Source organism: Coloeus monedula (assembly GCF_965178545.1).
Source record: "Coloeus monedula genome assembly, chromosome: 16".
NCBI lineage: Eukaryota > Metazoa > Chordata > Aves > Passeriformes > Corvidae > Coloeus > Coloeus monedula.
In genome coordinates, this window is record NC_138796.1 from 5,829,529 (window position 1) to 5,857,182 (window position 27,654).

Genomic DNA, 27,654 nt, shown 5'->3' on the forward strand with positions numbered 1-27,654 from the left:
GGCAATTTATATTATTGATTGCTCTCTTACTCTAATTTCCCTGTTAAGTATTGTAGATGATAAATATATCTGTTGGGATTGATTCTTTCATCCTGAAAATGCAAAATCTGAAACTGCTCAGGCGCTGCCTCCCCTAATGACGTTGATGTGATTCTGCTCCACCCTCGTTGCATCTGTTAATCACCCACAAACAATTGGGTTTTCTGGATTTTTTCACGCTTCTCTCACTCTCCCACCTCATCTGTCAGAGTAGTTTCTCTATGTCAGCAAACAAATTTGTTGCCTGGTAGCCAAATGGAGTCCAGCCTTCGAATTCTCCTTTCTCATTGTGATTGATGGATGGGCTGTGGTCACGTTGGAGGAGAAGATACCCATGGAGTACCCGCAAAGGGACTCCAGGTTCCCCACTGCAGGTCTTGCTCTGCCCCTGCTTCAGCTGTGCCATTCTAGAGCAGTGCAGTTGCCAAATGCCCCCCTCTAAATGAGCATTCCAGGGATTAGGCAAAAGCTAGGCAGGCTCTTCCCTACCAGTGCACATCAAAGTGAGACCTCATGGTGACATTCAGAGCCAAATCCTGCCATTTTCTGTCCTTAAGAATGACCTAGAGATGTTGCTCTAGGTAGTTATCCATAAGAAATGGGTATATTCCAAGAGAGATCATTATTCCTCTAACTGGAGCAACACTGTGAGGAAACACAGGAAAATCCTGCCATTTCACCACAAGTATCTTTCAAAATGATGCAAATACTGCTGTCATGTGTGAATCCAGGAAGGACTGAAGTAGACATTGCACTATTGTACTGTCCTATTGCCATGTTTCCTGAGAGACAAGTCTGGAGCTATAGAGGTGTTGGAGTCTAAAAGATAGCTGTAATACAGTATAAATGATAGTATGTAATATTAATATATAATATTTTACTTTTTTAGAATTGAAGAAATACAAGCGGTATGAAGTACTAATGACAGCATATAATGTCATTGGTGAGAGCCCTACCAGCACACCAGTGGAAGTGTTTGTGGGTGAAGCAGGTAGGTGAAAAGAAAATTAGTTGATTTCCCTTTTTTTTAAGTACCAGCATGTTTTAGTATTCTCCAGATAATGTTCAATAATTGTCCAGGGAAGGGATTATTTGAAAAATTCCCCAGTCGTTATTGCTGACTATTCCCTCTAATGGAATTGTCACTGACAGTTTTTTGCCATTGGAAAACCAGTTGGTCTGCAGGAAGGAGGGAAGAAAGGGCATTTGAACGAAAGAAAAGAAAATATTTTTGGAGTTGCAGGAGGATGACTGTTCATACCAAATTAGCTTGAGGGAAAAATTGACTCAAGCTAAAGAAGTGAAAAGTGGAGCACAGGAAAGCCACAAGGGAAAAGAAACAAAACTACAGAACAAAGGAGACTTGGAAAGCTGGTTCTTTTATTTTATAACTCTCTGTGTAGAGACACTGCCTGGCAGCACACCTGGCTTTAGTTTTGCACTCTTGAAGTGAGGAGACACCGTGCCTGGTTTGATGCTGGCTTTGGAGGCAGGTGTCGGCTGCTCCCAGGAACGTGCAGACTCTGTCACTGCATCCAGCCCCTGCAGGAGCTGAGGGTCAGTGGCACTGTTCAAGCCTTTGCTTACTCTGGATCTGGTGCCTGAGATCATTTTAAAATTCCCCACGGGAAGGCTGGAGGTGGAAATCAGGACAGAAGAGTTGAGCAGACACTTCTGTGACTGCCTTGAGAAACGGGTGGTTTGTCAGAGCCCAGATAACCCCCAGCCAGTCTGTCCCCTCAGAAACCCCAGCTGGGAAGGGCAGGACTGGAATAGCTGATGCCTTCCTCCAGCCCTGCCAGCAGGGCCGTGTTTATGGTGATCCCAGCTGGAGAGAGGCTGGCACTGAAATCCTTGTTAGTTATGGTCTCAATTTCTGCAGCAGCAGTGTTTGAAGCTCAGAACAAGGGGAGGCAGCTCGACCCTCCTGTTGCTCAGCCCAGCAACAGAGCTGATTGCACTTTGTTCCCGTGTCTCAGGGCTGTGGGATGGAGGAGTTATCAAAGCCAGCACTAACTCGTTTTATTATTAGTCATTAAATATTCTGTTGCTCAAAACTAAGCAAAGCACATTTTTTAAGAAACTCTACTGTGCATTTTTTTAAACTCTGCTTAACCTTTTCATTTCAAATATGGTGCAATATTCACCCTCTTTCTTTGAAAACATCATAAATTAATCAGAGCAGCGTGGCCCTGGAGAGACAGCTGGCAATATTTACATTTTTTTCTAGTTTGCTGCTGCTCCAGCTTACTTCTGCAACTGCAGCAAAGATAGTCCCAGGTGGAGCCAACTGTATCTGGCTTCAAAATACATTTTTGTTTCAGAGCTAAGTATCTCCCTGCTGCAAATGGAGCCAGCACATGACTTATACACATGTACACAGCACTGGAAATCAGCTGGGGAAAACAAGGAAATGCTGTTATATCGTGTCTTTTAATCCCACAGTCCAGATCTTTCTATCATAACTCAGAGAACAGGGCAACAGGAGGAGACAAACTTGAGAGGACACTGAGATAATTGCACAATCCCTGAGTGTCTGAAAGAAGGGGGGCTGGAATTAGATGAGCTTTAAGATCCCTTCCAACTCAAACCATTCCATCATCCTGTGATATCCAGGAGACCTTTTCCAGGCAGGACTGGTGTGTCTGAAGTTGTAGTGTGTGACTTGGCTGTTGTTTTAGAGTTCCCAGATTTACCTCTGGAAAGGGACCATCCAGGTTCACGCAGCAGAAATGATGAATGTAGGATCTTCCTGCTGATTTTCACTCTTGTTGTGTGAAGTTATTACACTTTGTTATATAACTGCCTCTTCTCCCACCAGAACTGGCTGTGATTTATACTGTGAGTGAAGTGATTGGAGATGGTATTGCAATTTAAGTTTTAAATTGATTTGTGACACCTTTGAGTTAAAGTGTGCTGTGGAAATACAAGGTTTTTGTTGTTATTGTTTGCTCGATGTTCTTACCCATGGTAAAGGCAGTTAAGCAGCAAGCTGGAAAAAAATGGCTCTGCTCAGCTCCAGCAATGGGGCACCCAGGTTAAAAAGAGAGAAAAGCTTCCCAATAAACAACAGGTGCTGACACAGGCACAGTACTGGGCACAAAGTGAGTGAAGATGGCCAGTTCCTGACCTGAAGCTCTCAGGTAACTCATGTCTCAGTGCTGTTAAACGGGGCCTTGCTCTGCCCTAAGTATTGCAGTAATTCTGGGAGGGGGGAGAACATTCCTCTGTGGCTCGTAAAAAAGGATATACAGCCTTTGTGCCTTTGGGAAACTATGCTGGGCTTAGGCCAGCTCAGTCAAAACACCCATTTCTGTTGGGTGTTCGTGTTGCTGATGGTTGTTGTGCTGTTCAGCTTCTACTGAGTGATGCAGAAGGGAGAGTGTCTGTGATTCCTTCCTTCCCTCTTGTGCTCTCCCCTGTTATATTTGAAGATTTTCCTATGATCACACCTGGATTTTTACAATAAAAGTTCCAGTAGGTAATGGAACCACCTGAAAAACCTGGGGGGGGAAGCCATTAAAACCAACCTTCTGCAAGTTTTGCCAATTAAATGAGCAAAATATACCCAAATGGGGAGTTTCTCTCCAGCCCTCAAGTGCTCTTGAGCTGTACTCCAGCCAACTGCCCCCTTGGGTAGCCTGAGCAGGTCTTCCCTGCCCCTGAATGATGGGCAGGTGGGAATTTTGGGAGAGAACAATGGCCCAGACATGAGTAAAAGGCCTCTGTATCCCAACTTGCCTGGTGAACAGGAAAGCTGGATGCCAGTGGTTTGGATCTTTTGGATTTTTTTGATGGTGGTTTTTTATTTTATTCTACAGGTGGAGGAAATGCTTTTCCTTGTTAGAGTAGCCCATAAAATCAAAGGCTCCATTTTGAGTTCTGCCTGGATATTGGCAAAAGTCACTGGTGTGGAGAGCAGTTCTTCCCCGAGATGGGAGAGTGGGCTGGGAGTCCTTGAGCTCAGCGCAGCTGGGAAGGATGTGCTGCCTGTTCAGTCTGAGCAGAGCCCGTGTCCTTCCCCCACCTGCCTCAAGCATCTGGATCCCTCTCCTCCAAGGCCCAAAAGATCCTCTAACACTGCTTTTTAGAGCTGGCTGCAGCTCTGCCCTGCTCATTAGAGAACCATGTGCATCTCCTGACAAATGACAGAAAAATTGAAAGCCACCACTTGCAGAAATTAGGAAGGGAGTCGCAGCCCCGCTGGCAAGCCCCTTTTTTGCCTTGTTAATTCATTTAACAGTTCAGCTGTCAGGGATGCTGGCTTTGATTGGGGAGGCAGTGAGTGTTCAGCAAGAGGCTGGGTACTGATATTCATCCCAGCCCGAAACGCAGCTGCTACCAGAGGTGCTGTTCTGCTCCACTGAAATTAAGACTCTGTTAGAGCAGCCACTTTATCAAGAGCATTATTCTACCAGGTTGCTGTCACTACCTGATTATGTGGGGGGCTCTGGAGTTTGGGAGACTCCACTACCTGCATTTTAATTAAACAGAAATCACAGGTTTGGGCCAGATGTGCTTCACCTAATTTGGGAAGGTGAATAAAGTAAAATATGGCAGTACAAATCCTGTGCTAACAAGCCTGCAGCCTTCAGTGCTTCTCCCATATACTGCAAAGCTGTTTTGGATGAAAAGTAAAGGAATTCATCACTTCTTCCAGCAGCTGTTGCTGGAGTAGAGTGAGTGTGTGTGATGAGGAGGTGGCACAAGGGGTGAAGTGCTCCGAGAGACATCAGCCTTTAAACAGGTTGTAAATCCATTTGTGTGAAGAGGGGAGTGATGTGTGTCATTATAACTGATAGTGACATTGGTGACCTTCAGAATTCACAAGAACTGATGAGGCTGGGTTGTTGTTGTTGTTCTTTTTAATGATGATCTCTGAGAGCTGGTTCCATAGTGGGAAAGGCAAGGAGTAAAAAGAGCTGGGAGACAAATCCCTTTCTTTAGAAGTCCTCCATTGAAATGCCACTTTGGTTGTACCATCATCTTTCAGAGAAGATTACCTGGCCCTCTCATGTTCTTCCAAGTGAAACTGTAGCTTGGAAAAGAGCAGAAATGGGACAGAGTGATGACTGCCTCTGACCTCTGTCTTCAACACCTGAATCTAACTCTTTGTGCAAAGCCAGCAGACACCAAAGCAAATTTCTTCCTGTTATCTGCAATTATTTTCATCTGCCCTCCTGCCTGCAGCTCCACAGGTGGTCCTGGACTTCACAAACTTTATTTCATTCACCTGTAGCTGACACAGGGAGGGAAGATCTGCTCTGCCAGTAATGTCAGGGGAAGCACTTGGAGCTGCCTGCCCATCTCCAGCATTTTGCAGGCCAGAAACAGAAACCACCTGGAAAGCTCCAAGACTAAAAATAGTGAAACAGGTTTGGGACAGAAAAGGCTACATTGAGAGAGCAAGCCATGATAAGCACAAAGAAGCCTTGTAAGGAAGCAAAGACTGAACTCCACGTACTTCACTCCCCCTTAGAAACTGCTTCCAGCACAGAGCCCTTGTCCCTTCTTACCTGGTTATCTGTGTGGGGCTATGTCCCTTTGTCTCCGTGCTGAAGGCAGGGAAGGTTGGCAGGACAAGGCTGCTTTGCCCTTGGGTGCTTTAATCTCTTTCCTCAGGCCTCACTCATTTCTGTGTTCACTCCAGATTCCCCCCATGGAGTCACCTCCCCACCGTAGGTCGCTTTCTGGAGAAGGGGGCCCCCCTTTCTCTTACAGCACAGCAGCCTTATCTCCTCCCCTGCCCCAAACACGGCAGAGGAGATGCTGTGTGGAGTCCCCTGTGCCCCCTTGGTAACAGCCTGCGAGAGGAATGACAACATTCCAGCACACTGGAGCTGGCAGCCTCCATCCTGCCGTGGCCCCGTGGCTGTTTTCTCCTATCTGCGTGGGACACGTGGGCTGGCTGTGCCTGTGCAGATACAGAGCACGTTGCTGCTGGCACAGCTGCAAGAGCTGGGTGGGCAGTGCCATCCCAGATGCCACTGGAGGAGGGAAGAGAAGGATTATCATGGCCATTTCACATTGCAGTAGTCTAAAACCTGTCAGCCTAGGGGAGAGTATCTTCTCTCGAGAAACAAAAGGGGATGGAGGGAAGCTATTGGGAAATAGAATGGTAAATAAATTACTGGTTTCATTTGCTCAAACTTTAAACAAAGGGCAACTTTGGCACTTTAAAATCACCGAGCCTTTGAATTAATAGGGTATTTGCTTTTTAATTGCTGATGCCTCTGGACCATCAGTAAAAGGCTACTTTTGGGGAATGGCAGGGTGTTTGAAACTGGTTGTCCTTTTTCTCTCCCCTTTAAAGAACCTGCAGAGCTGTTCCAATGTCATGCTCAGTTCAGGACAAGCTTCACCCTGGAGTTCTGGGAATGCCTTGCTCCAGGAGTGACACTGGGTTGCCATCCTGTCCCCAGTGTCTTTCTCTCCAAGGAAGGAGAAGGTCTCCTCTGAGCTTAGAGTTAAAGATGCAAGCCATGTTCTCCAACAATGTGCTAAAAGACAGAGTAAGTCAGAGCAGAGCATGAAAGGCAAGCTGTAGGAAGATGGAGAGAAAAAGAAGTGGTGAGACATTTTCTGTTTGGATTGGGCAAGTAAGATCTTTCCAGCTTTTCTTGGAAATCAATACGCTGTATCCCAACAGCATCCCATTTCTGAGAGCAGGATTGGCCACTGGGCACATCCCATCAGTGTTTCTTGGTGGATTTTAAGCTTCTCCAGGTTCACTCTGTGTTCTGGGGCTCCACTAAGGGCTTGTCTGCAGCAAGTCCAATTTGGATTTGTTGTTCCCATCAATGCAGCTCCACTGGAGGTAACAGGAGTGTTGATAGCACTTGGCTGTGGGATCTAATCCTGCAGAGCTGTGGCAGGACAGTAAAAAATAACAAACTAAAGTGGGCCCACATAGAGCATTAGTCACTGCTTGTGTGCTACTGGTATTGCTGCAATGCTGGGGAGTTATGGAAATGAATTTTCTCTATAAGCCTTGGCTCCCTTTCCTACTCAAACTGGCTATTTCTTAAGGGTAATTTTATATTCTTAATCTGTTTACAGATGATGTGAAGGTTTGCTAATTAGACTTCCAGATCTGGTATCTTAGCTCAGTGGCTGCTCTTCCAATGGCAAGGCAAAGTAACCGTGCCAGTGTGAGTCTGTGGAAGAAGTGTCCTTAATGTCAACATGTCAAAAAGACATCCCTGCAGCTCTCTGGAGACTGAAATCTAATGTCAAGACAGAAGGAAGCAAAGTCTGAGAGTCGTAGTGCTGTCAAAGCAAGTTATTCTACCATATAGGAGAAGGAATTTTAAGCGAATGCACTGGAAAGCAGTGTCCAGATTGAGACATAGATTTGATGGGCTTATTTGACATCTTTAATTCTCCACTGACAGTCCAGAAGCTCCCTAAAATGATTTGCAATGTTTTCATGCTGCAAGTAAAAGCCGAACGCGCGCCTCATTAACAGCTCATTAAGTTGTTAATATTGGTCATCAGCAGCCTTTGGTACAGCACAATGCTTTATGCAGTGCGGCAGCTCCTGCTTAGCTCGGGTCTAATTGCCTCTTTTTATCACGTCTCAATGTAGGAAAGATGTTTCTGTCCAAGCAAAAATATCCGCGGTTTTGATGCTCTGCCCCGGCTCGTCCCTGGCTGTGGCTGGGCTGTGCTTGCCGGGCAGCGTTTTGCTCTGATGATGAACTCACAAGCCCAACCATTTGATGCTGATTTTCTGGTGCTGACTGTAGCCCGAGACGGGCAGACTCCCGTGCCCAAATTCATCATGAGGGCTCGTGGCTTTGTGCTGCAGTTGGTGGGAGGGGAAGGACAAATGAGCTGTTCTGCTGCAGTGTTCTATGGCCTGTGAAGAGCTGAGAGCAGGGACATCCCTGCACAGAGCGGAGGGCGGAGGGAGGAGAAGCCTGATCGTGGTATGCAAAGCTTTACTGGACTGCCAGCACAGCTACTCCATTAAAAGCAGAGGAATTAACCTTCCTTTCAAAAAACACGAGCTATCAGTAGTAAAGTCAAATGAACCAGAAATTGCCCTGGTAAAGAAGTGGGGAAGCCCCTGGCTGATAACTCCTATTCCAGCAGCCACAGGCTGGAGCTGGAGTGCTTCTGACTAAAGGGCTCTATTTGCAGCCAAATTTCTATTTTGCATAATTGTGCAGTCCTGCTCTGCTTGTTTGCAGTCATCCTGGGATATGTGAGCAAAATTTGTGCTGTAAGTATTTTCATATGGGTCTCAACTCCCGTGGCTTTGCCTCCTCTGTACAGCTTTGCTGTGAAGCCAGCTGTGGAGAAACACAGTTGGTTTTGTTCTCTGACATCTGTTTGCTGTTTCTGTCATCAATCACAGAACTGGAGGCTTTTCAGGTTGCCCGTTGTAGACTTGAAACAAAAAAAATTGCCTTTTTTTCTTATGAAAGTATGAATTAGCAATAGTCTAAAATATTTTGGCCACAGCGGTCCAGACACTGAGATGATATGGGGGTGTAAAACCACAGTGATGATCTCAGGGATGAAAAATAAAGAAAGGAAGAGAAAACTCTTGCTGAGAGTCAAGAAAATTTAAATTTAATCTCTCTGTCCCCAGGAGTGCAAGAACACAGTCTTCTGGGGGCTCCCTGGGGTTCCCTGACAGTTGCAATCTGTAAATCCTAAATTAATCCCTCATGGCGGCCAGCTACCCAAACTGGCATTAAAGCCACAGCAAAAGGTTATTCTGGGGATAGATCCCACCTGTGCCCTTTGACTTTTTTCTGGTACAGCTTTTGACATTTGGTAGATGGCAAACCCAGTGGAGATTATTTGATGCACTCTCTTGGCTGCAGTGGAGCAGGAGGAGTTGCTGGTGCTGATTAGACTTTAGTAGGTGCTGCCATTGCTGTTGGTGGATGTGAATGGGTGATTTTGTCAGCTGCCATGAACTTGTGGTATTATGATATTCAAATGTGGCATTAACAAATTATAAGAAGTGGAGCATGACTATAAATAGAGGAGGAGGAATTTTGGGTCCTGGAGAGTGTGGGGAAATAATCTGAAATCAGTAATTTTGTTCTCTAATGGGTAGACTTGTAAGAGAATGCAGGGCAGTGTTTTCCTATCCTGTACTGCTCCCACTGCACACGAGAAAGGATCAGACCAGTGCATCAAACACGCAGCAGCTCTTCAGCATCCCTTGAACAACCTTCAGCACCTCCTGGGGGCGAATCCTGCGCTCATCAGAGCTGACACTGCTCTCCTTACACAACTGGGTCTGCTCTTCGACAGAGAAAACCCCAATGTGCATGGATGTAAGGGAGAGGGGGGCTTCAGGAGCTATCCCTAATTTGCATGGATGTAAGAGAGAGGGGATTTTAGCTTGCAGGTTTGTGCCTGTGTGTTTGTTTGTGCATACCTAATGCTGTCAGGCTCTTGCTGTTCCTGCTCATGGCCCATCTCTGCTGACTGATGGGCTGCCTGCCTGTGTGTGATCATATCCTTGTTGACATGAAAGAAATAGAGGGAAAAGCTCATTTTATTATTCCCCCCTTCTTGTTTTAACCACCTGTACGTCCTTTGCATAGGCAGTCTGACAGTTGTGTGAGGGCTTTACTTTTGGGCCGGGCTCTCTCACTCCCTTGATGGATAATCTCAGTATGCAATCTGATAGCCTGTTCCAGGGTTGTGTTTGCTAAGCAGAACTGTGGAATTCAGCAAAAGAAAAGTGTGTAGTTTTTATTCGCAGTCTCTTTCACAGCACTGCTCTGAGAGGTTTGCCATGGTTGCAATCACAGTAACCCCTGCATCACCCAGACCACGTCTGTCCCGTGAAATTCCCAGACTGCACACGGCTCACGCACGTGGGAAATCCAAACCCACTTTAGAAGAGTAGGGACCACAGCAGCAGTGTTTTCACCACTACCAGAAGAGATGGTGAGGAACAGGATGAAAATGCCTCCTCAGTTCAAAAACAGCACTGGCAGGTAACCCCCTAACTTTGTGTCCATGGAAAGATACTTCATTTCTAGTCCTTGTTTCATTTCAGTTTTCAGGAATTCAGTTTGCAGGAATGTCATCTCTCCCTCCTTCCTCCCTCCACCCCCACCTCCCTCCTGTGTCTCTGCAGGTGCTGATGATACCTGTGCCAAAGTTGGGAAGGTTCCCAGTGCTAAGCAAAGAAGCTGGGGATGTTACATTTGGGGATCATTTGCAGCTGCTTTAATTTATGTTTCTTCATGACTTTAATACCCTTTAAAAATTTGATGTGGCAAAACACAGCTAGTGTGCTAAATACGGTATACAGAGAGAGCCAAGTGTTTGCCTACCCAGATTAGATGGCACAGAGTAAAACAATTGCAGGTGTTCCAGACTCCCAAAGTCCTCATCCTGACAGCTGTTCTTTTTCTTCTCTTCCCTTTTCTTCTCCACTAAAATAGGTTTCTATACTTTGTCTTTCTATTCTATGTCTTTCTATTTTTGCATTTTTGCTCTCTCATCTTCAGCATTCACAAAGGTGAGAGAGATTTTTAAGTTCTTATTGTGTTCACTTCCATTGGTACGAGAGGAAATGTTTCAATTTCTCTTACATTGGTCTATGCAACCGTGTAAATCAACACATACATCAACAACCCTTGAAAAAGGGGTATTTCCTGAGACCCATTTTGTGTCTCAGGGTGTCACAAGCCTGACAAAGTTAATACCTGGCAGAGCACTGGCTGTTGGTGCCAAATTGCTGTGCCAGAGTAAGAGGGTAGGAGCACTCAGGCCCAGCGTAGCAAATGGAGTGTGTTGGAGGGGTTAAGACCCACATCCCTGAAATGTGGCTCTGCATCTCTCAGTGCCTCTGAAAAACATCTGAGTAACCACAGAAAGTGCAGCCCACGGAAAAAGCACTGACTTCCATCACGAGACAAAGCCCAGCCTAAAACAGCCAGAAATTAGTGGGAAGCATGTTTTACATTCTAAATATAGCTTGTGCTGCTCTGTCACAGCAGAAAGCAGCTTTGCAGTAGCTGGTTTTGAAGCACAGTTGACTAATTGTTATTGAGCTAATCGGCATCACTCACACAGCATTCCTGGTGGCACCGAGGCCCTGCCGCACGGGGAAGCTCCGATCCTCTCACTGCTCTTCCCCAGACTCTGTAAGAAAATGGCCAATAAACACTGAACATTTTTCTCTCATGCCACTTTTCCTTCATGCAAGGAGTGACTGCAGACATCTGCAGATTCACCTTTTTGGTTATTCCTGGGAGGTACCATCCTCACATTCCTTCTCTAGGCCCGTATTGCAGGAAAACCCCTTGTGCTCTGCCTTGCCTGTTCTGCAGATCAGTCTCACTGTTTTATCTGGTGACCTTCTGTTTGTTGGATTGTGTTTGGCTTTATAATCCACTAAACTATTGCTTATCTACACTGTAGCTTGAAGGCAGTGGCTGCAGCTGAAGAAGCAGCAATCTCCATGTCACTGCAGGGATGTAACTTCAATACAGCGAGGATGGTTTAGGTTAGACTATGATCAAAAAGAATAATATGAGAGTTATCTTATGAGTTATTGTTATAGATATCCCTATTTTGTTTATTTTTATTTTTAAAATATGGGTATTATACAAACCCCTATTTTAAGAGTTGTTAAAGTAGAGAGGTGCTGGCAGAGTTTGTGTGGGAATGACAGCGCAATCTGGAAAGAAGTCAGTGATTGAGATTACATGAACATCTCACCAGCGAGCAGATCCCGGTGTGACACAGGAGGATGATGTCTGAGCCTTCTCCAAACCCTTTCCAGCCCTATTTTCCATGCCTGTGTGTTCCAGGAATGGGTCTGTAAACTTTGGAGGCTCTAGTGTGCAAGATTTCACCATCAGCACACGCTGAACTGAGTATTGCTGTGCCTTCTCCCTTGTTGTTAATCACTAGGCAGGTAAAATTACAGCTGATAGAACATGCTGCAACCACCCCTCCATTGTAATGTGGAGACAGATTAGAGGATTTGAGGGCCTGGAACTGTGTCTTTCTTCTGTGTTTATGCAGCACATTGTGCAATGAGATTCTGGCCTCTAGGTGCTAACACCAAAATGCAAACATATTGATTACTAGGGAATAAAGGCAGGCATGTTCTCCAAGTCATGCTTTGAAGAACTGGGGGGAAACACTTGCTAGATAAAAAAGGATCAGAGGTCTTTATAAACAGAAATTTGCTTGGGATTGTTTGGGATCAAGCTGATGCACAGGAAATCTTCAGTCTCTTTCAGTGCATTTTTCTCCTCATTTTTGGCCTGCATGTTTATTTAAACTGGCGTGCGAGTATCAGGGAATCTTGTCCCAAACTTGTCTGTGAATGTCCTGCCAATAATACTGCCACTGCAGAAACAATCAGAAAACCTGTAGAGGAGAAATCCTCTGCTCCCCAGAAACTGGAGCAGATATAAGAGCAGTGAGGAATGCTTCACAAAACCAGTTATTAAGTTTGCCCAATGAATCACAAGGATTTGTAGCCTACCTGTGCCACAGAGCATCGTGGCGACTGTCACTGGGAAAAGGAATAGTAGTCCCATACTGATGGAAAGCTCTGGGTGCCACACAGCCCAGAGAACAAATATCCCAAGCGAGAAGAGCTGAGGCAAACCTTCTGCAGAGCACGGAGCTCCAGAGCAGGGAGGCCACGGGGGATTTTGAGCACCTTCTCTTTAAAGGTTAGAAGCATTTGCAAGCTCAAATTGACTGCAGTGTGAGCAGAGCCTGCTCAGTGCAGCTGGGAAATGAGGGCAGTGGTATGTTTAAATGTGGATTTAGATGCGTAACTTTATTTATGGGCTCATTTTGACACTCTCACCACGTTTCTGGATAGATTTGTTGTCTTTACGTGATCCTGCCAACAGCAGCCCAGCCCATATTTGTTAGTATTTGTTACTAATTACTATACAACCTGCTCAGTCGTTCTCCTTACGTTTCGGCTGAGGGAGAGTTTCAAGGAGACAATCTCAAAGGTAAATTGAAATCAGATAAGAAAAGAAATGTTAACAAATATCTGCATGAGATTCCAAGGCAGGATACGTGCACAAAATTCGACCTCATGAGTACACAGATGTTTTTTTCAGGCAAAGTGAAATGCTTTCCACCTGCCAAGAGCTGTGTTTGGACCCTCGGGGGTCTGTGTCACTCCTGCTATAGTTGATAATGTCACTAACACCTAAAGCAGTGTGAGGTATGCAGCTCTAACCTTGCTTTTTATGTATTTGAGATTTCAACAGCCATGAAAAATTCTGAGCTCAGTAATCTTGAAGTGCATTCCTAGAAGGTAAAAAGCGTTTTGAATTCACCTTTAAAATGCACTTGCTTTTATTGGCACAGGCTATCCATATATTTAGGGAATGGTTTGGGGTTGCAAACAGGTAGAGTCTTCAGGGATGTGTTTACTTCTTTTTGAAGTATTTCACTTCACCCTTGATGGAACGTGCTGTCGGCGCAGAGCCACATCAAGCATCAGCAGCACTCTTCTGCTGTCCCTCGCTGTCAACAAGAAATCTGTGTTTAGAGGATGAGGGACACCTCAGCTTTTGAAAGTTGAACAGAGGGACAGACTCACAGGGCACAAAACCAAACAATTTGCGTCTCGTGGAGGCTCTGAGGCAGCCAAGAGAAATGTCTTTTTCCACACTTTTTTGTTCATTCCTCCCGTCAAATTTTCTGCCGCCGTGCCAGCGAAAATGCAGCTCCAGTAGCGTGTCAGTGCAGAGTTATCACTGGCAGGTTTTAACCACTGTGTTTCTTAGATGTGCTGCATGAAGGGCTTGAGGAAAAGCAGTGTTTTTCTGGCAGCAGGTTGCACACGCCATCTCCTCTGATGGTCGCATCTCAGAAGCAGCATTTGTTCCAGGCTGGCACATGGCATCCCAAGAAAAATGCTCTTGTAGGTGCTGCTTCAGACCTGGGTGTTGAGAGCACTTTGAAGCTGTCAGCTCAGGACATACAGTGGTGTGACTCCTTAGAAAGGAAATATGCTGCTAAAGTGACCCATTTTCCTCTGTGACTGTACACACTCCTGTTTCCCTGAGCATCTCTTCGTGGCAGATCTCCGGGATGTGTTTTCAGCTTTGCTCTCTGTGATCAGTTTGGCCTCACGCTATGGTTTCTGCTGTGAAAGTCTCAAAATCTTGAGGTTTTTGGTCCCTAACAGAGCTCCCTTGAACTGAGGGCATCCAGCCAAGCAATGAGCACAGAAGGCAGGGCAACAATCGGACAAGTGCATCCTTGTGACCAAGCTGGGTTTTACTGACGGTCACTGTCACCTCATGCATTCACCATCCAGCCAAAAAGGAAACAAAAACCCCACAATAAATAAAGAGTTTTAACCGAGCCCTGGGATAAAGGCTATTTTCAATTTTACCTTTCACGTTTTAATTGTATAGCAATAATTTTGCAATAGAGTTGCCAATGGCAAACATGCAAAAGACATTAACTTTATTTATGTTTTGGATTATTAATGTGGCTGTTAAAATTCCTCCAGTTAGTTTTGATTGAATTGTTTTTTTGTGCGATTCTGTCGTTTAATGGAGCGGTAAATAAGAATTTCTGATAATGAGCCCAAGCATCTGTCACAACAACCTGGCGCTGGTTATTAACATTTCCATTAACGGCAGGGTGGGCAGTGATAATATGGAAACCACACAGTTAGAACAAAATAAATAGTTGGTGTCAGGCTGAGTGGGTGTTAATTACTTTTTTATTTTATAACTCTGGGGGGAGGGAGTATTGGTAGAAAACTGTGACTTATGAAGGTCATTCTCTCTTAAGAAAGAAGTCTCCAGAGGAACAGCTAACCGGGGCTATCCGGTGCAAGTGGTGAATATTTTATCGCTTCTATTTATGGCCCAGAAAGGGGCAGAGAGAAAAGAGACAACTTTCTCAGGGGGTCTGGCTGAAGGCTGTGGCACCGTGAACACAGAGAAAGGAGAAGCGTAGCCTTTGCCCTGCCTTTCTCTCCCCACTTCTGGAGTTTGACCAGGACACGCTTCGGCACCTTTTCTGTGAACAGAACAGGAGCTGTTTTGTTCAAACCTGCCAGAGGCACAGACAGCAGGTCAGGAGAACAGAGCGTCCTCAGTAGCTGCTGGGGAGGAAAATCCACCTGTACCAAGTTGGATCCTGACAAAGGCAGGGATAGAGTGACCCAGGTGCACTCAAAGATTGGTTTTCTAGCACAGCACAATGCAAAGAAGAAATGCCATCAGGAGCCAAAGAGGGCCTGTGTGTGCATGTGGAAGTGTAATCAAAGTGGAGCTATCAAGTAGCAAACTAAGAGTCACTCCATCATACATAAAATATTAGTGAATTGATTAGCAGCTGACTAGTTTTGGAGGTAATTTTAGGCAATATTTTGGCCCAAAATCTTGCTGCTGAGTGGGATTTGGGCTGATGGTGGTAGGGGCTGCCTTGCTCACCAGGAACAGTCGATCAGCCACCACCAAAGGTGAGACCCAAACTACCAGGAAACCAAAATTTTCCTTTCTTTTCCAAAGCTGCTGGCAGGATTGGGTTGATTCAGTGTCTAAGCCAGCCTGCGTCCCAAGGTTCAGCTGCTCCTCACGCCTCTTGTGCCGAGATATCCCAATGGCGCAGATACCCCGGGGCTGGCTCGTTGCTGACTTGTGGCATAAACAGAGTCTGCCCTGGGTCCTTCTGCAAATGGAAGACCTGGATATGAGCTAATTCTGCTTGTCACTGTTAATTCTTCTGTCCTTCTTCCTCCCTAGCACCGGCACTGGCCCCACAGAACATCCAAGTCAACTCCCTTTCCGCGAGCCAGCTGGAGCTCACCTGGGACCCCCCTCCTGCCGACAGCCAGAACGGGAACATCCAAGGCTACAAGGCAATCCTCCCATTCCTCCTGTTTCCATTTATCTTGCTTGGCATTGCTATTTACTTGTGAGAGAGCTCTACAGAGTGCAGTCGCCCTCGCCGCATAAGGCAAATTAAAACAGTGCTCAGGCTGCAGTAGGGAACAGCAGCAAGTCCCAAAAGCAAAAGAGAGAGACTGGGAGAGGGGAGGAGAGAAAAGGGGAGAGTGTGTCATTATTTATGGAGAAGGGAGAGCATGGGGAAACAGAGCATGCAGATAAGGAAGCAGCTCCGCTTATGCAGGCAACGTATCTGCTCCAAAAAGCAACACAGATACACAAGAGCTGGGGGCAAGAAATGTATTGAAGAAAATTAACTGAGCTTTCCCTCCATCAAATGTTACAAGCCTTTAGGAAGAGCAGAACTTTCCTCCAGCTAGAAGCCTGAGCCAGGTCAAATTTTGGAAGCGTTGCTTCGTTTCCTTAACTTTAACTAAATTAAATCAGAGTATTAATTGCATTCGGTTTGCAGGAGGTGAGCACGTTGCAGAGACACGCTGCTCAGCACCTCCAGCATGACAATGGACCCTCAGAGAGTGGGAATGGGCAAGTCTACAAACACTGGAGCTTGGCTTGCGTTCAGTGTCTGGCTCTGCCTCTCTCCATGAATTTAGATCCATAAGTGAAGGAAAGCCAAGCCAATGTGAATAATCTGGCATCCCTTCTTGGCAGTAACAAGCATCCTTATATATCAATCCCTGTCCTTTCCCTTTTGTACGTATATAAATGGTTTCAGCAGCTTGGCTTGGAGATCCAAGGTGGAGTCTTGCCTTGGCTTGCTCTCTCCACTCTCTGGCTTGCTTTGGCCAGATTTGGTTGTAATGCTCTCGCTGCCAGGCCTGTCCAATAAATAGGGCTGGCACCACCTGCTTGGAAACAAATTCTCCGAAGCCTAATTTTATGGCATCAGGGTAAAAATTATATAATGGAAGAAGGGGGGAAAGCACCTCAAGGAACTTTAGGGAGAATCTTTGTTACCCTCTTCAGGAGGGCATTTTCCTGGGTGTGCTTTGAACACCAGTGGTGTGGCAGTGCTGTTTGTGTGCAATGGGGAGTTATGGACCATCAGGGTGTATCAGGATGCCAGTGCTGATAGGCAGCTTGTATTGAAGGGAGTATTTAAACGGACTTCTCCTCGCTGAATTCTGGCGGCTCATACCTGCTGTCATTAGGCCATATTCTTCAGCCTGTGCTCTATTTTTGAGTGATGTACTCAGCTATGTGGTCATTGGACTCAGGGGAACTTGCCAAAGGAAAAGATTTGGCAGGTGCTGAAAAATCTGAGTATCCCAACTAACAGAGGAGTCCAGACAAGATTGCACCATCTTCCTGGACATTTTTAGCTGTAGTCACCAGATATCTTCTAGGTGTAGGATATACTAAAACATGTGACAGGTTGAGAGGAAATGCCCTTGAGTTGTACCAGGGGAGGTTCAGATTAGATATTAGGAAAAATTTCTTCACAGGAAGCATGGTCAGGCATGGGAGCAGGCTGCCCAGGGAGGTGGTAGAAGTGTTCCAAAGGCGAGTGGATGTGGCACTTGGGAACATGGGGGTCAATGGTCAGACTCATGATCTTAGAGGGCTCTTCCAACGTTGATAATGCTGGGATTCTTGCTGTCCCAACAGATTTATTACTGGGAGAGCGACGCCCTGAATGACACGGAGAAGGTGAAGGTCCTTTTCCTCCCGGAGACAACCGTGCGGCTCAAGAACCTGACGAGCCACACGCGGTACCTGGTCTGCATCTCCGCCTTCAACGCGGCCGGGGACGGCCCCAGGAGCAGCCCTGCCCAGGGCAGGACGCACCAGGCTGGTACGGGACCTTGGCCTGCTCACCTGGGCACGGGCCAAGGGAAATAGGGGCAGGCAGGAGGGCACTGCTGTTTGGATTTACATTGTAGAGGTCTTGAAAGGGGGAAAAAAAGCATAAAACAAGTGGAGTGTGTGGAAAGGGAGTGACACAGCTGAAATGAAAGCGGAGTGGCAGAAGGATCGGTCCCTAAACTAAGCTGGTCCAGAAGAAAACACTGTGGCTGTTTCTGGTTTCTGCTGTCACACCTGGAAATCAGAAGGAACTCATCTCCAGCGCCTGGAACTTGCCATGACAGTCCTGTGAGACAATTAGCATGCTTTTTAGAATTCCTCCCTATTTTTTTTTTTTAAGCTGGATCAGCAGCCTCCCAGTCGGGTTGAGCACTCCCTGTGCTGGATGTGCTGGGAGTAGTCTGGCACAGGGTGAAGGCAATGCCCTTGGTGGTGGCTGTGAAGAGGAGGTGGCTCCCATAACACCCTTCTGAGGCCCCTTCCATTCCATGCCCTACCTCCTTGTTTGCTGTGGAAGTTCAGTTTTGTAGCTGACTGGCTGTATTTTTAGGACAGGCTGCATTTCTGACTGATTACAGGACATTTGGATACAACTGACAAATCCCATTCTCAGCTTGTTTCCTTTAGATTTAGGCTGGGCAAATAAAGCAATGTTTTATAATATATATGTATATCAGATTGACTGCTGCTGCTGCAATTCAATCTGTGTGCAATCCTTTCAGCACCCAGTGCTCCCAGCTTCCTGGCCTTCTCTGAAATCACTTGCACTACACTCAACGTATCTTGGGGTGAGCCAGCAGCAGCAAATGGAGTCCTGCAGGGTTATCGAGTCGTCTACGAGCCTCTGGCTCCTGTCCAGGGTAAGAAAGATCTCTGATCATACATATTCATGGAGAAATGACACAATAGTACTGCAGGACCTTTCATCTCTGCCCAATTTCCTACTTGCTCTCTGCCATTTTCTGAGAGAAGCCTGGTGGCAAAGGGTAAATAAAACAATTCCACTTTTGCCAAAACGCTTCAGCGAGCTATAATATTGTGGGATATAGCTTTTGTCTTGTCTTCTCTCACTTTCTTGCACAAACTGTAGTCTGTGTGATTTGAAAAGTCATTTGACAGCTGTCATTACCTGATCTGGGCAAAGAGGAAGCTCAGCCTGGGAGTGCCTGATTATCTCCACGCTCTGCCTTTGAAACTGCTGAGTAGGCTCCATCCCAGAATAGTTGGCAGGCACATTTGTGTTGCTTATCACGTCATGTGTCACTTCTGTTATCACAGAGATTGCCCAGGCATCAAATGTGCTGGTCATCACTGGTAGCACCTCTGCTGTTACAGGGGAGGATAACAGGACAGAGACGTGGTTGTGCCTCTTCACACGGAGTTTTCAGGCAGCATTTTTAACCCAGCACTAGATTCCAGTTAAACCACAACAATGTGCTGGCCACAAACGCTTCATTAATTTGCCAGAGCAGCAACGGAGGAGGATTTGGCAGTTTCTCTGAAAACAAATGTAAATTCATTCCAAAGGTGAATTAGAAAAGATGACATAGTTTGTGGATGGACTTACTAATATTTTTATATTGCTGGTAGATTGCCAATAGTTCAATAGGATGTCCAGCTTTGGCAGCGTGACAGCAGGGAGAGTAATTTCAGCCATTGCCAATCCATTTTAAACTCTTTTCCAAAGAAATAAGGCTATCAATCACTTGCATTTGCTTCTTATGTAAGGAATAATGATCTATATTGTCTAAATATCCATGTCTCATGCACTGAGAAAGTTAAACTCGAGATTGAAAACACCAGAATAAAAGCACTGTCAGCCTTTATGGCTGGCAGGTCAGAGCACAAAGAGCTAATACAGGAAGCATTTCTAATTCTGACCAAGAAATATGCACAGGGTATGCAGGAGGTTCAGGCTGGTTGGGCATTTGCTCCCTTTTCTTCATTCCTATGCAATGTTTAAGAATACATTTTTTTTCCCTGAAAATATGGAAGTGTCAGATCATGTTTTCTCTGCACGCATTTGACTTAACATCCTTCAGGACCTTTGTTGTCTTTTCTTCTCTTCTCCACCTCTGCTTGTGCTGCCCCTGACTCCAGCTTGTCTCTCCTTCCCCTCTGGAAGATTTCTGATGGGAGCAGGAAGGTTATGGAGGGCTCTCCCTCAGATGCAAAATTTTTGCTTAAATTTATTTTCCAGTCTTTACCCACCTTTTTCTCTTGTGCCAACATTTTTCTTTCAGCAAACATATTTATCCTCCTGCCATGGAGAAGAATCCCTTCCTTGATGCCATCATTTTCACAGATTTACAAATATTCTAAGTTGGGAAGGACCCACATGGATTATCAAGTCCAACTCTTAAGTGAATGGCCCATATGGGGATAGAATCCACATTCCTCCGTGTGAGCACTGCAGTGCAACAACCTACATGGAGTGGACCTTCTTTTGCAGCTTTTCTCCTTCATATTTTGACTTTCCACCCATCCTTGATTTTTGGCCGAGCGTCCTCCCATGGTGACACCTTCTGCCTTCCCACTCACAAGCCACCACTTACCTGCCCATTTTTCCAAGCTTTCCAGCAGCGATGTGTTCTTTAGCACAGTCTTATCCCTGTTTGACCTTTTATTGTTTAAGCTTTACACTGTTATGTTTTACACAATAATAGACAACAAAATTGCCCCAGAGCCTTTTTGAACAGTTCTTTTTTTTTTTTTTTTCCTTTTCGGAACATAACTTGAAAATGACAAATGCCTCCTGATTTGTCTCAGAGAAATGAAATAGTTCACCTGTGGAAGGATGGAGCGCTTTTACTGCTTCCTCGTTAGCCAAGGAAAGATTCCCTGAGTTATAGATTGTATCTGGGAGAAAACTTTGAACAGAAATTGCTTGGACATTACTCTTTATTTAAGTGATTAAAACTGAAAGCATCATCTTGATTTGCATAAAATAAGCATCTGGATTGAAAACATCTTCCTTCTGCGTTTTTTGGAAATATAAACTAGCAAGCAGCTCTTTCTAGTGGGAAAAACCTTCTCCTACTTCCTATCTCCTTGGTTTGAAATGTGTCATGTACATCTACAGAACCAAAAAAATGCCAGAAAGACTTTCTAGATTTGAACTTTTTATTCTGTAGAATATTTTATAAATCAAATTCTTTTCATTGACTTACTTTTAGAAAATTTCAGTGAAAAGCAGATTTTTGTTTTCAAACCACTCATTGTCCCTTGGTCCTTTATGCAGCATTGAGAACCTAAAGGTGAAACTAGCTGTGAACCTGGGTGAAGGTAACAACTCTGATTTTAATTGATCCTTGTAAGAAAAATTCTGAGAGGGAGAAGAGTGAAACACAAGTCACAGCTCCAGCCTTGTTTAAGCTCCCAGTGCTTTGGTTGCATCCCCTGTTGCCGTGACATTTGTAGCCCCAAGGTCCCAGTGAGCTGCACATCCTTCACTCTCCATCCACATGGGGATGGTGGACATGGCAGGAGGAGATGAATGGAACAAACCTGGCCCTTGTTCCTCCTCCAGACCATGTTGCAGGTTATTTGGGGAAGCAACAACAGAGAAATGCGTATTTAGGAAGCAGTGTGGAATGTGCGCTCCTCTTCGTTTACCTCCTCCTTTCTTCCCAGAATAATTAGTGAAGTTACATGGAGTCTCTTGGTAATTTCCCAGTTGTGTTGTAAGGTTTTTTCCTTGTCAGTACCCACTTATCAAGCTTAAACTCTAATTATACTTATCAGTGCTGAAAATTGCCTATTATCACTACTTAAACTTCTGCTAATTGTAAGAAATACTTTCTTAGCAAACTGTTAGATAATTTTACTTACCATCTAGATGTAATAAGCTCCACTTGATTTCTATTTTTGCATTGAAACTCCCTCTTATTTTTTTATCTGCATGGCTGTTCCAGGGGTGAGCAAGGTGGTGACTGTGGATATTAAAGGGAACTGGCAGCGCTGGCTGAAGGTCCGGGATCTCACCAAGGGCATGACCTATTTATTCCGAGTGCAAGCCCGAACCATTGCCTATGGACCTGAACTGCAAGCCAACATCACAGCCGGGCCAGCAGAAGGTGAGAGGAGCTATAAAAGCAAATCACAAGTCACAAATCACTTCTACCAACACGGGGCACCATCAGGGAATGGTGCACACAGGGCTTCATATGAATTTCCAAGCCAAGGAGAGGCTGAGTCACGGGACGTGATTCAGTGCATTTCACAACTGCCATGAAAAACATGTTTCCTTTTTTTTTTCTGAAAGCTAGATGTCTAATGTGAATAAAAAAAACACTGTAAATAAATCATAATGCAAACAGGCCAGCCAGGGATTTCAGAGCTGCAGCCTGACAGCGCAGTGCATTATTCTGATTGTACTGCTCTGCAGTGGGAGTCAGAACTGGAGTAGCTGCTGAAACAAGCAGAGGTTCCTGGATGCAAAACCAGAAAGAATTTACAGTTCTTCTCTCCTGACACGTTGGCTTATTCAGAGGGAGAGATCTGTGGATTTCCTGCTGTGTCAAGAGCAGCTGCAGGGCAGCGTTCCCCACTTGGTTCAGTGTCTGTACCCAGAGCTGGTTTTCTTATTTGATCAGTGACTTTGATAAACAGATAATACAACAAGGTAAATGCCCTCCAATGATACCAAACCTGTCAGGTAAGTCACAGAGCATCAGTGCAGTGGCCACAGTTCTAGTTTTCGGTTCTTTCCCATTTCCACAGTCTAACTCTCACACCACACCACAGACAAGTGTAGATCAGGACTCCTTTCTAACATGGCCGTGGCATCTTCCCAAACCGATGGGAAGTGGATGTCCCCAGGACTCTCTCTGTGAACCTCATAGGCTGGTTTCATGCTATCCTGCATAGGGCCCCAAGCTGGACTTTGATGATCCTAGTGGGTCCCTTCCAGCTCAGGATATTCTATGAACCTATGACCTGTAAACCCCAATGATACATAACTGCTCGTACTGGAGCTAGTGAACAAATCAGGTCAGTAGCCCACAGAGATGGTTTATGTTGCATATTTGTGGACCAACACTGCAAGATAATTTTTTCCCCTCTCTCAATAGAAGCAATTCATGCTGCAATTTAATGCCACCTTCATTTGCTACTCTCTTTTCACCCCTCAGGGTCTCCTGGCTCCCCTCAGGAAATCCTGGTGACAAAATCTGCTTCTGGGCTGACGCTGCAATGGACTGAGGGAGATTCAGGCGAAAAACCCACAACTGGCTACATTATAGAGGCACGACCCTCAGGTAAGCCCTGGGGAACAAAGGGAGTTTGGTGGCATCAGTTCCCTTCCCTCAGTCCATAATGAAGTGGAGAGGTTTTCTGCCATCCCAGTAAGGTAATGGGATTTTTTTGAGAGAACGTGTTTCCAGCCAGTATTAAGCTGTTACTGGTTTATTATGTGGTTTAGCATATTTTCTCCTCTTTAGGAGTAGTCACAGAAAATTACCCCGACTACTCTGGCTTTCACTGTGCTACATCACTGGAAAATCATCCAACAGATGAACTAATATAGTTAATAATTAAAACTCATTTAAATGCTTACAGCATCTTTCATGCGCAAGGACTAATAAGTATTTGCAAGCTGTATTTTGAGGACCACAGATAGAAATCTGTCTCCTTCTGCAGCAGAGCACAGCAGCTAATTACTGTTTTAATGTTAATAATAGGGCCAGGGCTTCAGCAGCACATACTCATTTCTTCCCCCATTTGTTCTGCAGGGAGGGCGTTGAGGCGGGGGGAAGAAATCCCCCATCACCACAGTTTTTCTTGGTGCTCTCCCAGAGCTCCTTTGCTTCTGGGATTTGCATCTTAGTGAAGCTGTTCTCTGCTTTTTCCAAGTATTTCCCACTTGGCCAAGGTAATTTTAAAAGCCAGTGTGTGCTCCAGCCTGATCGCAGCTTGGTACCCCTTGCAAATTCAAAAAGCATGGATTTCCTAGGAACTAAGTCATTGAGGAAAGCCAGTGAGTGCTGCCAGGCCTCTGTGTAATCTCCCCTGATAACTTCCCTCCACTCTGACAGGGAATGTTGATAACCATTCTCTGGGTACAGTTTTCCAGCTGGTGATACATCTACCCGCTCCTTGTTTCACGTGGGCCGTGTTTGAATGTCACCAAGTCAAAAGCTTTGCTGAAGTCAGGATAGATGATGTCTGCTCTTTCTCCTCTATTGACAAGGTCTGCTACTCTGTCACAGAAGGAAATTAGACATGATTTATACTTGACATAGCCATCTTGGCTGCTGGTTCTTTCTTTCTCACTTCTAGGTGCTTGCACACTGCTTGATTATATATTGATTAAATGAATGCTTATCTGTTTGATTATATAGAGGATCCTGTTTCTTGTTTGTGTCTTGAATATAAGGTTGCATTTAAAACCAATGATTTTAATTACATTTAACCAGACCAGTAACAAAATTATCAAGGTCATCACTGAAGATGCAGATTTCCATAGCTGCATCTGACAGAATTTGCTCTGTAGAGAGGCTCTGCTCTGATCCTAAAATTTCTTTCTTATTTCTGTCATTTAACTTGACAACTGTTTTCACAATAAAAGCAAGGGAAATATGTACCTTCTCAAAGCACTGGGGTTTCCCAGAGTGATCAGGTTTGCTTTTAATTAGAGACATGACACTGCTGTGCTTCTGTTTCACCTACATCAGCTTTTTGAGTTCTGTCCTTATTTGTTCAAAAGTAGAAAATACTTTCTTATTTGAACAGAACTGTTAGGTAGCAAGTTAAACCAAACCTATTCATTTAAAATCACTTGCCAGCTTACGTTGCCCCCAGACAGGTTTTTTGTGAGTCAGAGTATTTTAGGGGGAAACCTGCAGCCCATGTACAGATTGTTTGCAAGCTTGGAAATCCAGCTCGTGCGAGTGGTGACATTGGAAGCTCATCCACTTGACTCCCCGTTGGATGTGAACCAACATTTCACAGCTTATGGCTAAGGATGTAGGATTTGGGGCCCAGTCTTCTTGAGTAGGAAGAAAATAGTCCCTCTAAGGCAGGTCTGAGCTGCATTAACCCTGGGTCACTTCTGTTGGCCCCACTCCTCTGATCCTGGAAACGCACACAAGAGGTCTTATTCTCCCACTCTTGCAACCTGACTGTTGAGGCATTTAATTCCTCTTCAGATTATTTTAATCCTATTCATGCTGCTGTAGCGAATGAACTAGGCATTAGTATGCTGGATTCTCATCCTTCGTTCTGGTTGCAGCTGTAGGAAGCGTGAAATGTGATCCAGGAGAGGAGACAGACTAATTGGAAGATTTGCTTATTCCACCCAAGCATCGGCTTCCTCTCTGTGCTGCTTTTCTTCCTCATCTCTGCACAGAAGAGTCTGAAATCTGAATTACGAGCTTAACAAAAGCAGGGAACTAATTCCTCCTGTCAGGGCTGGTCATTCAGAGCAACTCCTGTTTTAACATCATTCTAAGAATTTGCTTTTGCATGTTGATTTATATGGGTAGTAGAGTGTGGATTGGAGCAACATTTGTTTTTAAGGAGCTGTTGTTCCAAGAGAAGAGCAGTTGACTTGTGCTCTTCACGTAAATCAAGAAAGGAAAAGATATTTCTCCTTATGAGGTCAAAAAAGGGGCGTTGAGCAGACAGATGAAAAGATTTAGCTTGTTGCCAATATTTAAATGCAATACCACTACCTTAGTGTTTCACATCTCAAGTGTCATCTATTATAGGCCTCATTACCCCAAACGTTAAATGCTGTATCATCTCATTTTCCCTGCTGTAGTTCCCTGCCAAGACGCTTCCATCAGAGTAGGAGGATGGCTTTCTGTCAGAAATGGCAAACCCTACTCCCTTTTGTCACTTCCCCTCGAATTTTTTGGAGCCCTGCTGTGTCTCCCAGGGCTCCGCTGCCCTGCTGGGTTTAGCAATGGTGGCAGCAGGCAGCTGAGACTGCTCATTTGATTTCCCTGTTTCTCTGCTGGGTTTATGGAAGGTGACCAGGCTCACTACCTCCTCTGCATTTTGAGTACACTCACAGGGATGAAGCAGGCAAACCAATACTTTTTCCAGAGTGATCTGTGCTAGATGAAGACATTACAGAAACAGGAGAGTTTTTCTTTTCCTTCAACTTCTCTGTCCTTGGAGAAATGGATTCCAGTTTAGCTCCTTGTGCATTACAAGAAATGCAATTAAGCAGGCTCTGTTTCTGCCACTGTAAGTGTTCCCCAGACATCAGCTGGGCTGGCTGAGGAATGGGGAATAGATTGTGCCCTCAGCTTTTACATACAGAGCAAAAGACAAATGGCACAGCAACATTAAGGTTCCAGTGCTGCTGGGAGGAATGGAGAAGCTGTCTTTACCTTTCCCAGCTCCAGGTGACATCTAAAGGTTCCTCTCACTGTGCTTTACTGGTGAGCACGTGGCCCGTACATTCCCAGCAGTCTCACACAGAGCTGCCTTCCCAGTGACCCCCGTCTGCAAGGGAGGTGTTTGTGTAACACCCTGGGGATCCACATGCCAGAAGTGGACCTGGATATGGAGCTGCCCCATGAGACCTCCATCCATGGATGGGCTTGTGCAGAGCAGCCATGTTGGTGTTGGGTCGATCATTTCGATTGCAAAAGACCCCTAAGGTCCAACTGTAAACCTGACACTTCCACATCCACCACTAAACCACATCCATAAGTGCCATATCTTCCTAGCTTCTGTCACCTCAGAAAGAGCCTCCCTGACCCAGGACAAGTAGAGGGAGATTTCCTTTTCTGCTTCCTCTCCCCACTATGATTTTGGACTTTGTGTGTTTTTCCCAAACAAGGGATGATGTCGGGTATCTGGAAGAGAATTGCACCTTAATGGAACGGTCTGGATTGGAAGGGACCTTAAAGATCAGCCAGTTTCAACCCCCTGCCATGGGCACCTTCCACAACCCCAGGTTGCTCCAAGCCCCACCCAGCCTGGCCTTGGACACTACTAGGGATGGGGCAGCCACAGCTTCTCTGGGCAACCTGTGCCAGGGCCTCAGCACCCTCACAGGCAGGAATTTCTCCCTGATATCCCATCTAACCCTGCCCTCTGGCAGTTTGAAGCCATTCCCCTTTGTCCTGCCACTCCATGCCCTTGTAAAAAGTCCCTCTCCAGCTTTCAAGCTGATGCGTTCCATGAAGGCAACAGACACTTTGGGAAAGAACCCATCTTCTTGGAGCGGGAATTGTCTACCTCATAAATGCTGGGTTTTGCCTCCCGCGCCCTGAGGGCAGGTCTCACTTCAGTTTCCTTTCTGGTGTCTTGAGTAGTGTTTTTCTGTTTTCTTCCTTTTCTATTTATTTTTAACCAAATGAGGGAGCGCAGTGTCAAACATGGACACGAACCAGCAGAAGTCAGTAAATTCAAAGTGAAGGGTGCAGCTGCATCCCCGGCATCTGCCATGGGGTCTTTTTTGCTTCTGCTGGCAAGCAACACACCAGGGCTGACAGTTTGTCAGCCTTCACTTCCCATTCTTGTCCTTCCACTGCTTTGCATGATAATCCAGCCCTTTGCCTCTGACAAACACAGCCATGTTTTAATTGTGTCCTCTGTAGGAGGAACACCGGTGGCGTTCAGCCGGGCCTTAACTCTCAGCAGCTTCTCCCCTCATAAACCTTCTAATGTGTAATTAGGAGGGAGCTTTATGGCCCAGCTCTCCTGCTCCAAGAGGGGACGGCTCATGTTTAAAACCCAAATAACTGACAGCTCTCCATGTCCTGGGTTGTCAGTGGCTGGATTTAGCAGAGCTGGGAGCCTCCCTTGCTGAGTGACAGCTTTATTTGGCATGGAGACCCTGATTAATGGCCTGTGACGCCGGGCTGGCCCACGGGGCCACGGTTGGCAGAGCAGCTCCTCTCCAACATGGGCTGAACACAGCATTAGGGCAGAGGTGGTTTCACCTTCC

At 45.6% G+C, this 27,654-nt stretch overlaps 1 protein-coding gene across 1 annotated transcript in view; it reads left to right on the top strand.

The window, feature by feature from the left end:
- The window catches only part of SDK1 (sidekick cell adhesion molecule 1), a 381,963-nt gene that overhangs the window by 336,941 nt on the left and 17,368 nt on the right, over positions 1 to 27,654 (top strand). The window contains exons 34-39 of the mRNA XM_082292298.1: positions 929 to 1,030; positions 15,777 to 15,892; positions 17,550 to 17,736; positions 18,470 to 18,607; positions 21,662 to 21,823; positions 22,880 to 23,005. Coding sequence (XP_082148424.1) covers positions 929 to 1,030; positions 15,777 to 15,892; positions 17,550 to 17,736; positions 18,470 to 18,607; positions 21,662 to 21,823; positions 22,880 to 23,005 — 831 coding nt within the window. The remainder of the gene's footprint in view (positions 1 to 928; positions 1,031 to 15,776; positions 15,893 to 17,549; positions 17,737 to 18,469; positions 18,608 to 21,661; positions 21,824 to 22,879; positions 23,006 to 27,654) is intronic.